This window comes from Bubalus kerabau, chromosome 1 (genome assembly GCF_029407905.1).
Source record: "Bubalus kerabau isolate K-KA32 ecotype Philippines breed swamp buffalo chromosome 1, PCC_UOA_SB_1v2, whole genome shotgun sequence".
In the NCBI taxonomy this organism is placed as follows: Eukaryota; Metazoa; Chordata; class Mammalia; order Artiodactyla; family Bovidae; genus Bubalus; species Bubalus kerabau.
The window spans coordinates 7,738,167-7,755,743 of record NC_073624.1 but is presented as its reverse complement, the minus strand read 5'-3'; the positions used below and the strand labels follow the sequence as shown (position 1 = coordinate 7,755,743).

General features: G+C 39.5%; 1 protein-coding gene across 3 annotated transcripts in view; it reads left to right on the top strand.

Annotated features, from left to right (window-relative positions):
- Nucleotides 1-17,577, top strand: part of EP300 (E1A binding protein p300) — a 63,658-nt gene that overhangs the window by 3,295 nt on the left and 42,786 nt on the right. For all 3 annotated transcript variants that reach the window (XM_055566440.1, XM_055566438.1, XM_055566430.1), the window contains exon 2: nucleotides 14,715-15,352. In XM_055566440.1, the coding sequence (XP_055422415.1) occupies nucleotides 14,715-15,352 (638 nt within the window). The remainder of the gene's footprint in view (nucleotides 1-14,714; nucleotides 15,353-17,577) is intronic.

Genomic DNA, 17,577 nt, shown 5'->3' with positions numbered 1-17,577 from the left:
GAATGAAAATGACTTATTTAATTCTCAGAGATGCTTCTAAAAGATTTTCCAGGTTGATTATAGTGGCTTGAATTAAGTTCAAGTTTTACATGTCAAAATGAGGAGAAAGAGAATTACAGCTTTTGCATCTTTATGGTCTTGTCTCAATATTCGCACATGATCCGTTGAAATTTTTACATGACTTTCTGTCCTACCACGTCTGTTACCGCCCTACATCATAAAAGCATTTGTAAAAAAAATTGTTTTGGTAAAATTATTGACCAGAATAGTTAATATGTAAGTCCTGCAAATATTTCTTGAACCTGTTTCTGGTAATACCTTAAGTGGCGGGAAAGATGGGGATGATACGTTGCTTCATTGCTCACTGGATGTGTTCTAGCACTGCTTTGTGTACACTGGATGCTGTATGGACAGAGTCTGGAAAGAGGCATGAGCATGATCTGGTATGTTTAGTAGGCTCTTTGTGGTCTTGATACAGTTTTGTGGCTCTACAGTGTACTCTGTGTGAGAATTAGCTTGGATTTTATGCCCGTTTTCATTTTGAAGGCAAAGGACAGCTATAGCTGCATTTGAACACTAGATTATGGTACATAATGGATTTTTTGTGTGTGTGGCAAGGATTTTTTAAATGTCTGTTTCTTTCTCAGGACACTATTGTGTCTTAGTGGTTTATCATCAAGGAAAATATTTTTGATTGGAGACTTTGCTTTCTAGCTCTTACACCGGTGATACTATGTTTTAATTTTATTTTGGGGGCATGAAGGTTTGCTTGAGAGTTCTGCTTCTGAAGTTTTTGAGTTATGGCTGTTCAGTCCAGCAAAGTACTGCTGACCTTGTGTTAAGTTAAATTACAAAACATTTTAAGTGCCTTAAACTCTGGTAATTGCTTATTCTTAAGACTTTGTAAGTTCATTTATAGGGCTCCCAGAAAGTTGTCTGTGGTTGATAGTAAGATAAGATGACGTTAAGTTGTAAATCTTGTGTGTGTTGCAGTAGGGTTCCCTTTTTCAGCTAGAGTTCACATTATTTTGTGGAGGTAAGAAATGCATTGCCATGTCCAGCGATTGGATGAAGGGGAGGGAGGAAAGGCTTTCTGCCTTGGTTGCCTTTTGGCATTGTTTTCTGTTTTACTTTGCTTTTGAACCTTCTGCTTAGTCTGTTCTGTAAAACGGAGGGGAATTGAATATTAGTGCATAGTGGGTTTGTAAGAACAGTAAGCGGTAAATAGGAAAGAAAAAAAGAGTAGGAAGAATGTTGCAGATACAAGTGGGAGTGTAAAAAGCTTCTTCCTGGTATATTTACAAAAACAATTCACGAGTTATTCTGCCAGTTCTTAGACCCAACAATTAATGGAAAAATAAGACATCTTGTTTGGTGTGATTTAAATTTTAAGGTTTCCTCCTTTGAGAATTTCTGAAGTTGGTATTTTTTCCCCCCCAGTATGGCAAGGCATTAAGAGAAATTAATGGGCAAGCTGAAACTTAAATTATGCCACGTGTAAAATATTTAAAACATTGGCTATTGCAGATGATTTTTTTTTAATTATGTGGATAGTAGTTTTCTTCTAAAATTTTAATGGGAAAATTTTTTATTACTGCTCAGTTCTTGAAAAAGATTTAAGAGAATAAATATTGAGGTTTTAAGGCCTATTCTGAACAATTTGGATATCATTTGTTTTTGAATGTACATTTTTTAAAATAAATGCCCCCAACGTCAATTAGGAGTGATTTAGTTGAGAATGTAAAATTTAAACTAATGGGGAAAAAAGTAAAATGTACAGTACTGGGAAAGTGAGTGGCTGAGAGAATGGGTTTTAGAGTCCAACTAGCAGAGTTCAAATCCCAGGCCTGCCTTTGTTAACTGTGCACCTTAGGCCAGTTACTTAATCTTTCTGTCTCAGCAACCTCACCTGTAGTGCCCAATGTGTAGGATTGTGGTGAGGAATAAATGAGAGTTCTCTTTATTAAATGCTTAGAATAGGGACTTCCCTGGTGGGCCACTGGCTAAGACTCCGTGGTCCCAATGCAGGCAGCCTGGGTTCGATCCCTGGTTGGGGAACTAGATCCTACACGCTGCAGCTGAGACCAGGCACAGCCAAATAACTAAATGAAATAAATAAATATTAAAAACGCTTAGGGTGGTGCTTGCTGTAATATAGTATGAGCTTATTAGGTGTTAAGTGTTTTTAACCTTACTGCTAAATATACCGCACAAAAGCAGTTCTAGGTATATTTTTTAATGGATATACAGATAGGTTGGCTAAAGATAATGAGAGAGTAGTCTTAAAAGTAAGGCATATGGTGCAGAGTTAGCCTATACATCATCTACTCAAATGTGAAGTTTTTTGAGAATATAATATGGTAGAGATTTAAGAGTTTATATATATATATATACTGTCACATATTGAAGGCAATTAAGAAAGATTGTTCTTACTGGAAATGCTCAAGGTAAGAATGTCTTTTTTTCTAAAGAATTGTATGGTTGAGCATTTTTTATTTATCTTAAAACTTTCTTAAAGGAGGAGGAAGAAAAGTAGAAGGAGCAGGGTACAGCTTTTCAGTATTTCTGGCCGCACCCAATAAGAACTACAGTTTATATGGAGAACCAGAGACCCTGTCTCAGCAAGTGAACAAACAGTATTTATCCTGCTTGCTTCTTGTGATCTACTCTGATACTTTCTGTTGCATTTTATTTTTTTAAAAAGTGGTGGTTGTGATCCACTACATTGATTTCATGACCCACCATGGCTTGTGGCTCATGACTAGTATTTGAAAAATACTAGTTTAAAAGAGTTGACAGGCTGCCAGTTAGTTGTCCTGGGTTGGACCAACATTTTCTGTGTGCTAGGCATTTATCCTCAGAATGAGGAATATTGTGGTAATCCAGAAAGTCATGGACCCTTCCTTCCTGGGGTTTGCAGATAAGGGGAGGAGAACAACATTCAAGTCTGATGGGGCCAGTATTGTATTTGGGAAGTACAGTGTACAGTGGGAGAAATGGGGGTACCTAACCTGTAGCTACTGTTGCTCTGGTGGCTGTCTTTGAAGAAACTGGAATCTGATCTTGGGATTTGAAGGATAGACAGGGCTGCTAAGAGTGAGCCCAGGTTAAGGAGAAGAGTCTGGTCTGTCAGGGAATCTTTGCATGTCATCTAGTTGGGGGACAGCAAGAAATATAACTGCATAAGTTAGCAAGGGGCCAGTCATACAGGACTTACTGGCGTTACTGCTTACTAGAGTTTAGACTTTACATTTTAGCTTTTTTAAATGTATAGACAGAATTGTACCTTAGAGTCTAAGGCTGAGATGATTGACGAATGAGGAATGATTTGGAAAGGAAAAGGAGAAAATAGGGAGACCAGTGAGATAACTGTTTCAGAATTCCAGCTGTGATGAGAGTGGCCTGGATTAGTAGATGAAAAGAAGTGAGGTTTGAGGGGGTATGGGTGGTCAGCAGAGCTTGGTGATTAATTAAATGTCAGGATATTGCCAGAGAGGGAAATTCCCAGATTTCAGGCTTGGGCAGCAGGATTGATGAGGATGTCATTTACTGAGACAGCAAGCATAGGAAGAGATGTGTGTGGGTATGGATGGGGGAGGGGTTTTGGTGAGTTAAGTTTTGCACATTTTGAAGTTGTGCAATTCTCCTGAATTGAGTAGTCACTATTTTCATTTGGAAAACTTTTCATTTCAGCGAACAAACATTGACTGCCTACCGAGTTATAAGTGTTCTCACATAAAGATGAAAGCAAGGTGCAGTCTCTGGTCTCAAAGCCTTTAGAATCTGCTGGAATTGGTATACATATCTACACAGTTTTCCCATAAGTTATACTCTGATACAAGTTGTTAAAATGGGTTAGATGAAGGCAGAGGATAGGGATTATTTCTTTCTTGACATGTACAGCTGCTATATTTATTATTTGTTTTTGGCCACACTGGGTCTCTGTTGCTGCAGGCAGGCTTTCTCTCGCTGCAGGCAGGCTTTCTCTCGTTGCAGGGAGCGGGGGCTTCTCTGTCGGTGCACAGGCTTCTCTTGTTGGGAAACACAGGCTCTAGGTGCACGGGCTCAGTCGTTGGCTACTTGCTGGCTCTAGGTTGAGTGGGCTTCAGTAGTTGTGGCTCACAGACTCAGTAATTGTGGCACGTGGGCTTAGTTGCTCTGAGGCATGTGGAATATTCCTGGACCAGGGATCGAACTTGTGTCCCCTGTGTTGGCAGGTGGATTCTTATCCACTGTGCCACCAGGTAAGTCCAGGGATTATTTTTGACAGAATGGGTAAGAGTAGGAGAGCATGACCTACCTTTTCTTAGAAGTAGGGAAAGTTGGGAATTTCCTGGCAGTCCAGTGGTTAGGACTCCTGCACTTTCACTGCCAAGGGCCTGGGTTCAGTCTCTCAGCAGGGAACTAAGATCCTGCAAACCGCATGGGCCAGTTAAAAAAAAAAAAACAAGAAGTAGGGAAAGTTGGAATGGTATTTCAGGTGGAACAAACATAAGTAGTTTATATGTGACCAGAACACAGACTATATGGTGGAATGTTTTCGTAGGCGACAGATGGGAAAGGATGTTAGGGTCCTATTTTGAAAAAGACAGAAGTATGCTAAGGAATTTGATATTTATCTCACCATCAGGATAAACATTTTATGAGAATAGTGGCATGGTCAGGGGAAGAGTAGTTCCAGAAGCCTTGTACGGAATCAGTAACAGCCACAGAACCTAATGGCTGGAAGACCTAGGGTTTGTCGTTTATCTCTTGGACATGCACATATCATTTGTCTTTGAGGGCTTTGGTAAGTTGTACTTTTCAAAGTGAATTGTTTATTTTCTTAAGATCCAAGTTTTGTTACCAGTTGTTTGTCATACATGTAGAAAATACAGCCGATTAAAAAAAGTCATGCTCCTCTTTTTCTTTGCAGATGTACAGTTTCTAGGAGGCTTTTTTTTTTTTTTTTTTTAAAGAAAGAGTATGATAGCTTCTCTAGGAGTCCCCTAGGCATTCCCTTGGAACAAACTCCAATTAGGCAAACAAATCCAGCCCTCAGAGCAAAGCTTCTCACAAGATGTTACTATACTCAAAATCAAGAAATGTTCAGTGGTAGTTATGTTAGCATGCCGTTTAGGCTTAATATAAACATGTAATTGAGTTGATTGGTAAAGTGGGTATTTATTGAAATGAAAATAATAGTGTCCTCATCTTTTGAATTTCACACCAAGAAATATCATAAATGTGTTAGGGTTAAGAATAAAACTTCAGGTCAGTCACTTTGCAAAGTATAGGTACACCTTTTAATGTCATGGTTTCAAGACTGTTAAGAATGCATATTTTGAAAATTAATACGTGCTTTTGCCTGTTGGCTTTCGAAATTCAGCACCAGCCAACATGCATAGCTGTGTGATCCTATAAAACTTAATATTGATTATCGTCTTTGATCAAACTTGTATCTTACGAAACATGTTTCGTAAAGTAGTAGAAGTCTTAACCTGTCTCTCCAGCATGGATTTTTTTTTTTTTTTTTAATATAATTTTTGGCTGTGCTGGGTCTTTGTTGCTGCAAAGGCTTTTCTCTAGTTGCAATGTGTGGGCTTCTCATTGCAGTGACTTTTCTTATTGCAGAGTACAGGCTCTAGGGTGCACACGCATGGGCTTCTGTAGCTGTGGCTCTTGGGCTCTTAGAGCACAGCTCAGTAGTTGCAGTGCATGGGCTTAGTTGTGGGATCTTCCCAGATCAGGGATTGAACCCATGTCTCCTGTGTTGGCAGGCAGGTTCTTTACCACTGAGCCACCACGGAACCCCCACTGTGAATATTTCATTACATTTTTTAGTGTTCCTTTAAGCTCAGTATTGTAGTTTTGAGTGTCTGTGATCTTTTCCTTGACAGGTGGGTTTTTATGGTTAGATTAATTCTGCTTCATCTACAGAGTATTAAAATACTTATGAATTACAGTACTGAAGAGAAGTTACCTATCATGAAGTTTACAAAATTGCCTCGATTTTAAAGGCCAACATTGTGCTTTTTTAAGCACCCAAAACAGCTGAGTTAATTTAAGAATAGAAGTGCCCCAAACCATTAAGGAGAGATCTTTGTGAGATTGATGGTTTCATATCTAGCCAAACCGTTTTCAGAATTATTAAAGTTCTGTAGATTTGACTTTCATCTCCAATCCCTATTTTTTTTAAAACCTCAGATTTCTGCCCACCTCGTCACTCACCTGGCTGCCCTTCAGTTTGCTGTGGCTCAGTTCCTCTCCACTCTTAACTCGTCCCATTCCTACTCGTCCTCTGGCCCCACCACGGGGATGAAAGAAAGGTTTTGAGATCTGGATTGTACATTAATTTAAAGGCACTTTTAATATCACCAGGGAAGTCCTTTAATATCACAGAGAAAGCTAGCTTAGAGGAGTGGATGGATAGATTCTGTCTTTTAAGCAGATACTTGCAAATTGACTAGTGTTAGAATAATTTGTACAGGTATTTCGCTTAATGTACACAGTTTAAGAGAACTGAATTTTTATTTGAATTCAGCTTACCTGAAGTACAAAAAATAAGCCTGTTTATTCAGCAAATAAAGTTTGAACTTTCTAAATGGGGAAAAAAATTAGTCAGTGCAAGAGATTGTCTTAAGCAGTAGAATTAGATTTTGAGCCAACATTATTTCAGTTTTGCATCCTAGTTTGTAGCTTTAAACTTTTCTTTATACTCAGACAATCCACTGTTTGGGATTATATTGTTAGTAATCCTAATTTTGAAAGTTATACTTCAGTTATATATTTCACAGTAGTGAATGTCTGCCCAATTTCTCAGCTAAGTATTTATTGTACAAGAGATGATACAGTTAAATCTGCTGTGAGGACCACAGAAATAGAGAAGACACCAAGGGTAATCTACAGAATCAGAATGTAAGAATGAAAGGGTGTTTTGACTCAACACTAGTTTCCTACATGTTCAGTCCAAATTCATTTTTGTTTAAATAGTCACATTTCTTATCCACGGTCCATTGGCTGAACCTAATGTATTATGCTAAACTTTTCAAACCAGATTAAAATCTGTCCTCTTAGGCTCATTTTGTGCCACCATGTTTGGACTGAATGTATACTCAGGTGAAGAAACATTATTTTTTACCACATCGCCTGGCATTTGGGATCTTACTTCCCCAACCCAGGGTTGAAACAAGCCCCCTGCAATGGAAGCAATGGACCATGGACCTCCAGGGAAGTCCCGAAGAAGCATTTTACTCAAAGTTCTTTTGTATTTGAGCATCTGAGAACTGTATGTGGAAACCTGTCAATAAACTATTTGATAGAAGCAGCCTGCTGTTGATGTTGATCGGTTGATACTTTGGAAAGTAAGCAGGAAACGTCTTACAGGATAAGACGTTCAAGTTGTTCGTGATACTATTCTACAGTGTTTGTCATGGGATACTTTAAAGGTAATGGGATAAATTTCAGATTTGTACATTTCTAATCAAAGAAAAAGGGGAGTCAGCAAGTTAAATATGTTAGAAGCTCACCTTACTATCTAGAAAAAGTTCTCTCTGTCATTTACTATCCTTTTTTTTTTTTTGTCATTTACTATCTTAACTTCGTATTTCTCAGTCCACTGCAGTCTGGCTTATGCGCGTCACTGCTCTTAACTTAGACCACCAACTATCTCCTGTTATCTATATTCAGTGAATTCTCTCTCAAGCATGGAACACCACGAACATTGCCTTCTTGGAACCTGGTTTCCAGGACGGTATTCCGGGTAGATGGACTGGAGGAGGATGTTGAATTTTAGCATCCTTTGCTGGTAAGATCATTGTCCTTTAAATACGGGCATGTCCAGGTTATCCAAGAGAGTAACTTCCTCTCTTTTTCTCTCCGTAACCCCCTAACTATAGTTAGAGAGTTCTTCTGATAGACCTCTTTGATGCCCCTTTAGCAGCAGCCTCCTCACCAGTCTGCCTTACTCTAGACTTGTCTGTCGATTTATTCTTCATCTTCTTTGTCTGAGTGAGCTAGAGCATGAAGATTTGTTCATATCCTGAAAAGTGAAAGTGGCCCAGTCCTGTCTGACTGTTTGCGACCCCATGGGCTATATTAAGTCCGTGAAATTCTTCAGGCCAGAACATTGGAGTGGGTAGCCGTTCCCTTCTGCAGGGATCTTCCACACACAGGGATCGAACCAAGGTCTCCCACATTGCAGGCAGATTCTTTAACTGAGCCATCAGGAAAGCCCAAGAATACTGGAGTCGGTAGCCTATCCCTTTTCCAGTGGATCTTCCCAACCCAGAAATTGAACTGGGGTCTCCTGCATTGTGGGTGAATTCTTTACCAGCTGAGCTACCAGGGAAGCCCTTTGTTCATGAAGCCCAACTCTTCAGTTGGGCAGTTTTTCTCTTTACAGTAAAAATCCCAAGGTATTAACCTTAAGGATCCTCTAGGTTGCTGCTTTTATTTGTTGAACACGTAAATTTTATTCAGCTGATCTGAACTAATCCCTGTGCAGGGCAAGTTGAGATGGGGGCCTCAGAAGGTGATTTATTTGAACCTTTATATTTTTCCTTTCCTTGAAGGAAAAGGAAGAAGCTGAGGAGCTTAGTCATGGATTGAGGCTGGTCAGTATTGAAACCCACTGTTCAGTATTTGTTTAAATCCTGGCATTTAAATTTCTAATTATTTTTCCCTTGCATCTTCATACATACTACTTTTTGTTTGGGATTTGCTTTTCTACTAGTTTTAGACCATTGGGTTTTATTTCTGTTTATGACAAACTGGTTAAAGACATAATATCTCATTTTTAGTAATCTTTTTCCTATATGCTGCTCATGAACTTGGAACCAGGTTTTTTTCTGGGAAGCCCCTTGCAGAAGAACCTAATGGGGAAAGATTGGAAGTTTGATTGTTAAAGTAAAACCCTCGTATTACATTTATTGAGCTTTAGTACTCTTAATCCTTTGGGGTTTCCCTGTTGGCTCAGTGGGTAAAGAGTCTGCCTGCAATGTAGGAGAGACAGGTTTGATCCTTGGGTTGGGAGGATCCCTTGGAGAAGGAAATGGCAACCCACTCCAGTATTCTTACCTGAAAAATCCCATGGACAGAGGAGCCTGGCGGACTGCAGTACAAAGGGTCTCGAAGAGACAGATACGACTGAGCACACCTCTTAACTCTATCAGTGTAGAACTGATACAGTTTGGGTAATTTTTCTTAGTCTGTAAATATTTAAGTTTTGTTTAAAAAATGTTTTCTCAGTTTAAAAATGTTCAGAAAAGTTATATTTCTCATAAGGTTGACTACTACTCTAAAACAACTGCTAAAAATGACGTCTATTTGCTTACTTACATAGAGCATTCAGCTGGAATCCAGGGGCTTTAATAGAGTCCCTATTCAGTAACAAAATAGTACAATCTCAGGGAAGCTGGTGATGGATCACTAACTGCACCTATAAAATGAGAAAATCAGTCATTTCTGATCTTGGGCCCTCCCTGGCAGGGGCCGTGTTCTCTAAGAGGCTGAGGAAAATGCATCTTCGCTCTCCCAATTCCTCCCCACCCCGTGTGTGCTGTGCGCTCAGTCTCTCCAGTCATGTCTGACTTTTTGCGACCCTATGGACTGTAGCCCACCAGACTCCTCTGTCCATGGGCTTCTCCAGACAAAAATACTGGAGTGGGTTGCCATGCCCTCCTCCAGGGGCTCTTCCCCACCCAGGGATTGAACCAGTGTCTCTTGAGTCTCCTGCATTGGCAGGTGGGTTCTTTACCACCAGCGCCACCTGGGAAGCCCAGTATGGTTCTGCTTTTATATTCAGTCTGTTTCCAAGTAAACACTACTAGGTGATCTGAGGATCCTTTGCTCAGTCCCCAACTGGTATATAACTTTTAAAAGAGGGTTAATGAATTTACACGTTTTTTAATAGACACATACATTTATATACTTTGGAATTTTACTTTTTTTTTTAAATATGTAAGAACCATCTCGTTAGTTCTTTAAAAAAAACCTCCATTCATTCATGGGGGTAGAATAAGTAGCCTTTTGATAGAAGAGGTAACATGAGCTCAGTTGGAAAGTAATTGGTAAATTAAGTCAGCTTGTAAGAATTAGGTTTTAAACCCCAGGTATTTGGACCCCTTGAACTGTGCTGTTAGGTACCAGTGATGGCTGATGGCATTTGGGAATCCTAAATGTGCAGAACTCAGAGGCACAATCAGACTAGCTCAGAACAGTCAGTGGTAATCAAATGAAATAGTAAGATCTGTTTAGTCGTGGTTCAAAGTAGATGCGACTCTCGAGCCTTCTTTGCTGTGCAGGCTTTTCCCTGACTGCGGTGAGCGGGGCTGTTCTACTCACAGTGCACAGGCTTCTCACCTTGTTGGGGAGGACGGGCTGTAGGTGCGCGGGCTTCCTTAGTTGTGGCCTAGGGGCTTAGTTACCCTGTAGCATGTGGGATCTTCCCGGATTCAGGGATTGGCAGGCGGATTCTTTACCACTGAGCCACCAGGGAAGCCTGTGACACTCTAGCATAGTCTTCCAAATTTAATTAATTTAATCATTGAAAATAACAAGTTTTAAGGAAAGGTTAGGGTTTCTTAAATTATTTCTAATCATTTTTTACTGATATGCAGAAATGCAATTTAATTTGCTAACCTCTTACTATTTCCACTTCTTTGCCTTGGAATTTCACTATTGACAGGTGTATTGTTTGCATACAGTAATTATGTTTCTTCCTTTTCAGTCTTGACTCATGAATATTTCTTGTATTATTGCTTTGACTAGAGACTCCAGTTCAGCACTGAATAGAAATGGTTGTTTTGGGTATCTTTGTCTTGTTCTGATGCTAAAGAGGCTGTTTTTAATGGTGCGTTATCCGTAATTGCTGTCAGTTTTTAGGTTTTGGAAGAGCCCTTTTTATCAATTTAAGGAAGTTCTCATCAGTTGTGTGTGTGTGTGTTTTATTGGAGTGTTACTGATTTACACAGGCTTCCCTGGTGACTCAAGGGTCACCTGCCAACGCATGAGATGTGGGTTCAGTACCTGGATGGGGAAGATACACTGGAGAAGGAGATGGCAACCCACTCCAGCATTCTTGCCTGGAAAATCCCACAGGGGAGCCTGGCAGGCTACAGTCGATGGGGTAGCAAGAAGAGTCAGACATGACTACAGACGAGAGCATAGTTGATTTACACTTGTGTTAGTTTCAAGTCTACAGCATAGTGGTTCAGTTATACGTATGTCTATTCTTTTTCCCATCGGGTTTTGATTGCTGTGGTTTTGTTTTAAAAATCGTGATTGGGTATTGACTTTTATCCAGTGCTTTTATTCCAGTCATTGAACCTAATGTTTTCTTTCTTCTCTGTTACTATGGTGAATATGCAAACCTCTCTTTTCCTGGATTCCTGAGATGATCCCAACTTGATCATGAGATTACACCTTTAAGACACTGATAAATTTGGTTTGCTCTTTTTTAAGGATTCTTGCTTCTATGTTCATGATTTTCTTTTCTTGTACTGGCCATGTGTGGTTTTTAGAGTATTTCTCTTTTCTAGAAGTATTTGTGTGAGGTTGAATTGTCTTTTCCTTGAAAGTTCAGTAGGACATGCCTGCAAAAATAATTATATTTGGTCTTTATGGGAAAATTAAGCTATGGTTCTTTGATAGTAATAGGAATATTCAGGGTTTCTCTGTTTCCTTTTAAACTTTTTAAATGGAAGAATTCAATTTAATAGAAAAAAGAATTCCCATGTGCCTGTTACTTCAGGTTACTAATAATTTTGTCTCTTCCCCCCCTCTGTTTTTTCTGCTGGAGTTTTTAAAAGTAAATCCCAGGCTTCTTGTTTCACTAGAAATGCTTAAATATGTATCTCTTAGGATTTATTTTAATAACTATTGTGTTGTCGTACCCAACAAAATTAATGATTTTCTTAATATTATCCATTAATCAGTATTTGTGTTATCTTGATTCTCTTCTTAAAATGTATTTCCACAGTTGGGTTTGAATCAGGTATTCAAACGAGGTATTGTTGAATCTCTTGAGAACTTCTACCATTGACTTGTTGGAGATGCAGGGATATGTATAATTTCTTTTTGATTGAGGTTTATTGAGTGCTTAACAGGAATTCATTAATTTTGTCACTTTTCCGTTTTTTCTTGGTATAAAAATGATTAGTAATGCCACTTTTTCTTTTTATTGTCTTTTCTCCTTAACTTTCCCAGAAGTTTATCTTTTATTACTCTCTTTGAAGAACTAACTTCTGGTTTTGTTAGTAACCTCTCCATTTTTCTTTTTTGTTGCATTGCTTTTTTATTTGATCATCTTTTTCTTACTATTTTTTTCAAATATCTTAGATATTTGTTGATTTCTAGCTTTATTTCCTTTAAGTTTTGAAATGTATTCTTATCATTACTCAACCAGGGATTGAACCCAGACAGTAAAAACCTGGAGTCCTAACCACTGGGCTGCCAGCGAATTCCCCATGTGTATATTTTAAATTTCTAAATAGGTAGAGATTATTTTTTCTTAAACACTAAACATATGCTGACGGTGGAATGTTTCCTTGTGTACTCCAGGGGGACAGTAGAATGCAAAGCTGCTTAAAAGTTTGTATGATTCCAGTGTTGTGAATTATGTAAACAGAAGGAAATGAAAGAAATATGTAATTAAGCAGTTGTCTTGAGTAGTGATGTCAGGTAAATTTTATTTGAAACCTTATTTATATTCCAAAACTAATCATGAGGTACTTTATTTTTATGATGGAGGGGCACATGATTTTTCAGAAGGAAAGAGAATAATCCTGTACTCTAAATCACGTCCTGAGATCCTGAGGTACAATTCAGTTCAACTAAAATATCACCCTTTGAGGAGTTGGTATGTAAGTAACTCATGTCATTCCCAGAGCTACAGTCTGGGTGCATAGGTGGGGTGAGGGGTGGTAGGGGGGGAAAGACTGCAGGAGAGGAGGAAGAGAAAGAGACACACCTGTGATTTCAGTGCCATGACAGAATGCAAAAGAACAGGAAGTTCACATAGAAGAAGAATTGTACTTAAGAACTGAGGGTAATTAGACCAAGAAGATCATTATTAAAGTGGTATCTTGTCTTTGGATGAATTATCTCTAATAGGATTATCAGTTGTAGATTCAACTATATTTACTTTTTAAATACCCAGTAGGGCCTTTTTTGTTTAAAATTAATTACTTTTGGCTGCGCTGGTTTTTGCTTCCTGCGCACAGTCTTTCTCTAGCTGTGGTGCTGGAGCTCCTCATTGCAGTGGCCTCTCTTGTTGAGCAGAGGCTCTAGGACACATGGGATCGCTAGTTGTGGCACTTGGGCTCCTAGTTGCAGCTGGAACTCGTGTCCCCTGCACTGACAGGCAGATTCTTACCCGCTGGACCACCAAGGAAGTTCAGCAGTGTCCTTTTAATGTTAAAACTACTTGGAGAATTAAAACTCAAAACACCTCAGTCCTTCTATTTACATAACACTGGATGGAGGAGCCTGGTGGGCTGCAGTCCATGGGGTCGCTAAGAGACACGACTGAGCGACTTCACTTTCATACATTGGAGAAGGAAATGGCAATCCACTCCAGTGTTCTTGCCTGGAGAATCCCAGGGACGGTGGAGCCTGGTGGGCTGCCATCTGTGGGGTAGCACAGAGTTGGACACGACTGAAGTGACTTAGCAGTAGCAGCAATCATATATACTTTTAAGCAGCTTTCATTCTACTGGAGTACACAAGGAAACATTCCACCATCAGCGTATAATGAATTAATATTGTCAACAACCAGGGACAGTTTTACACTTCCAAGGCACATTTGGTGATATCTGGAGACATTTTTTATTGTCACAAATTGGTTAGAGGTACTACTAGCATTAAAAGGAGAGACCAGGGATTTGCTGAGTATAGTGCACAGGACAATTTTTCCTTCCTCCCAAGCAGAATTATCTAGCCTAGAATGTTCAGTAGTGCCAAGACAAGGAACCCTAGGTTAATCTATAATTTTCGCATCTTCTTTTTGGCACGGGGGTAGGGCAGAGATAGAGTGGTGATGATTTGTAGGTTAGTGAAGGAACTAGACGCATGGTTTCATATCTTACTCAGCGAGATTTTGGTTAAGGAAAACTAATCTGTGGTTTGAAGTCAGGTGAACACAGCTTCATTCAGCTTTGTGGCAGGCGCTGTGTGATAGCAGTTAGAGGTAAGCAGCTCCTGTCTTCCTGGAGCTTACCCTGAGTGGTCTACAAAGAGCAGGTCTTTTTCTTTTTATGAGTTGTCTTTTTTATAATTACTATATTTTTAATCTTTTGTTTCATTCTGAATTAAGTTTGTGTATAGATTCTGGATTTAGTCTGTGTATAGATTAGTTATTTTAACCCCTTGTAAGAAATTCTGGAATAGTAAACAATTTTAATTATATATCTTTTTCATGACTGTCAATACAAACTTTCAGCAACTTATAATGTGTATCACACTAATATGTATTCTTTGGTTTTATTTTAGGTACAGTTTATAAATGTTTAAACTTGTTGGCATGATAGTACTCTTTTATATATATTTTATATGTACACACACACACAAACATGTAAAATAAAACTTTAGTGTAACATGAAAAACTAATACAAACAGATAGTATTCCGTGGGGTAAGGTTTAGAGATGATATTTAATGCTTATCAAGAACAAGTATAGAGAAATTTGTAATTTTGACTGTCATACTTAAACCTTTATCTTTCCTCTTTGTTTTTAGATTTTGGCTCTCTGTTTGACTTGGAGCATGACTTACCAGATGAATTAATCAACTCTACAGAATTGGGACTAACCAATGGTGGTGATATTAGTCAGCTTCAGACAAGTCTTGGCATAGTACAAGATGCAGCCTCTAAACATAAACAACTGTCAGAATTGCTACGGTCTGGTAGCTCCCCTAACCTCAATATGGGGGTTGGTGGCCCAGGCCAAGGCATGGCCAGCCAAGCCCAACAAAACAGTCCTGGATTAGGTTTGATAAATAGCATGGTCAAAAGCCCAATGGCCCAGGCAGGCTTGACTTCTCCCAACATGGGGATGGGCAGTAGTGGACCAAATCAGGGTCCCACGCCGTCTGCAACAGGTATGATGAGCAGTCCCGTCAATCAGCCTGCCATGGGAATGAACACGGGGATGAACGCTGGCATGAATCCTGGCATGCTGACTGCCGGCAGTGGACAAGGGATGATGCCTAATCAAGTCATGAACGGTTCAATTGGAGCAGGCCGGGGGCGACCGAATATGCAGTACCCGAACCCAGGCATGGGAAGTGCTGGCAACTTAATGACTGAGCCGCTGCAGCAAGGCTCTCCCCAGATGGGAGGACAGACGGGACTGAGAGGCCCCCAGCCTCTCAAGGTGAGTGCAGCTTCGGTTTGTGTGCCCTGTCAGTGTGTTTCTGAGTGTTCCAGGGGTGGAGGAGGTGGGCCTGAGGTCAGTTATTCATTCATTCTTCACTGTTCATGTTTACTCTTATATTATGTAGCATCTCCCACATATTATATGCCAGGGATCTATTGTCACAAATTTTATAATGCTCTTACATTAAATGTAAGTGATAAATTTGTTTTAACAACTTTGAGTACCTTCACAGTTTGTTTCAAATAATTGCCAGCTAATTCCTGTTCCCTGTGACACAAGTATTAGAATATTTTCATCTCCTTTTAGCCTTTATAGCCTCCCTTAAAACACAGTTTTGAGAGAGCTGGCATTATACTATCTTCAGATAGACTTCATTTGTTCCCATTGCTTGGAATGTCCCTGGTTTTTAAGAGATGTGTTATTTTTTTTCCTTATTGGTTGATGGATATTAAGATGCGTTTTTGTTTAGTCACTTAAGTTGTGTCCAACTCGTGGAACCCATGGACTCCAACCTGCCAGGCTCCTCTGTGCATGGGATTTTCTAGGCAAGAAAATGGGAGTGGGTTGCCATTTCCTTCTCCAGGGGATCTTTCCAACCCAAGGATCTAACCCACGTCTCTTGGCGTTGCAGGCAGGTTCTTTACCACTGAGCCACCTGGGAAACCCTAAGATGCACTAGTGTGCCATTAAGCCCCAACCAACGTTCCAGGTGTTCTAATTAACCTGATCTTGGCTGTTATTTGAAAGACTTCTCTCTTTTAAAAAGCCTACTTTCTTAGCCTTATCAAGTAAAGAATGTTAAATACATTTTAAAATACATTTAAATATGTACTCTGTGTAATTAAAATTTTATCAGTGTATATTTGATGTTTATTCCTCCATATTTTTCCTGCACATTTTATTCCTTTTTCTTGAAATGGCATCACACTATAGTTGCCAGTCTCTGACATGTAATTATTCCTAAGTTCTTGTTGAATGAAAGAGATGGCTTCACTTGTAAGGTGATATTAGAGGTGGGAGAGATTTTCACATGGAGTTAGGAGCAAGCATGCTCTGTAAGAGGAGTAATTTGAGCAACATTAGGACTTGTGTATTCCTGAGAATCATATGGTGAGGGTTCTAGAGTGAAAGTAAAACGTGGATGAATTGGGAGCGGGAACCCTGAGGGCACGCAGATAAATGAAAGCCCTTAAATATATGTGTGTGGGGGGTGTGTGTGTGTATATATATATTTTATAGCTACAGGGTAAAAAATATAGACAACTTAGGAAAGGGTTCTGTTTGGTGTCAGCTGCCTACTTGGGTTCTCCCTTTCGGGCACTGTCATGTTGTGTGTTGATGTGGTTCACTTAAAATATGTGGAATGAGGAAGAAGAAGGTAGAGTGTTTAAGTACCTCTTCTGGATTCTGGGGATATGCCTGTTAGGAGTCCCTGCCCCCTGATGTTTATATGGGGCAGGGATGGCACACCTTACACCTTCACTGACCGAGCAAATATTTACTGAGTTGTGGCTTTGATGCTGAAGCTAGAGCAGTGGATAAACTCACTTCAGGGAACTTACTTTCTAGGCTACACATAAGATGTAAATTAATAGTATTCCAGGTAGTGCTGTGAAGAAAAATAAGAAAAGGCTCATTAGGAGAATGCCTAGGTTGAGAGTGGATCACTGTTCTATTTATAATCTGAATCACACATTTCTACATCAGCATTGTTTCAGGTTGGATATATAGCAGTAAATTAATCAAACAAAAAAATCCTTGGCTCTATGGAGCCTATATTTGCATGGGGAGGGGCAATTCAAATATAAAGACTTTATTACTAAAATATTTGTTTTAAGTGAATACCACCTATATAGAGTACTGAACCCATAAAGTTTAAAAGTAAGAGTATTAAGTATGAGGCAGAGAGGAAGAATCCATGCTGAGAGAGAAAAAGACAAGTCTTTATGCCAAATCCTGATGGATTTTAAAGGAGACTCTTACTCCATATCTGCAGTCTTGATGGGTGTGGTTTCAGGTGTGCCATATCAATTTGAAAAATAGTCCCTATGGGGAGGTGAGGCCCCTGAATTAAGTCAGCAGTGTAAGAGTCATAGGAATGAGTATGGAAAATGTTTAGATGTCTTTTCGCTTCTGAAAGATCCCTAGTCTTCCTTGTTTATCGTTGTACATACCACCCTGCCACCGCCTCTCCCACCCACCACCAGTTGACACAGTGCCTG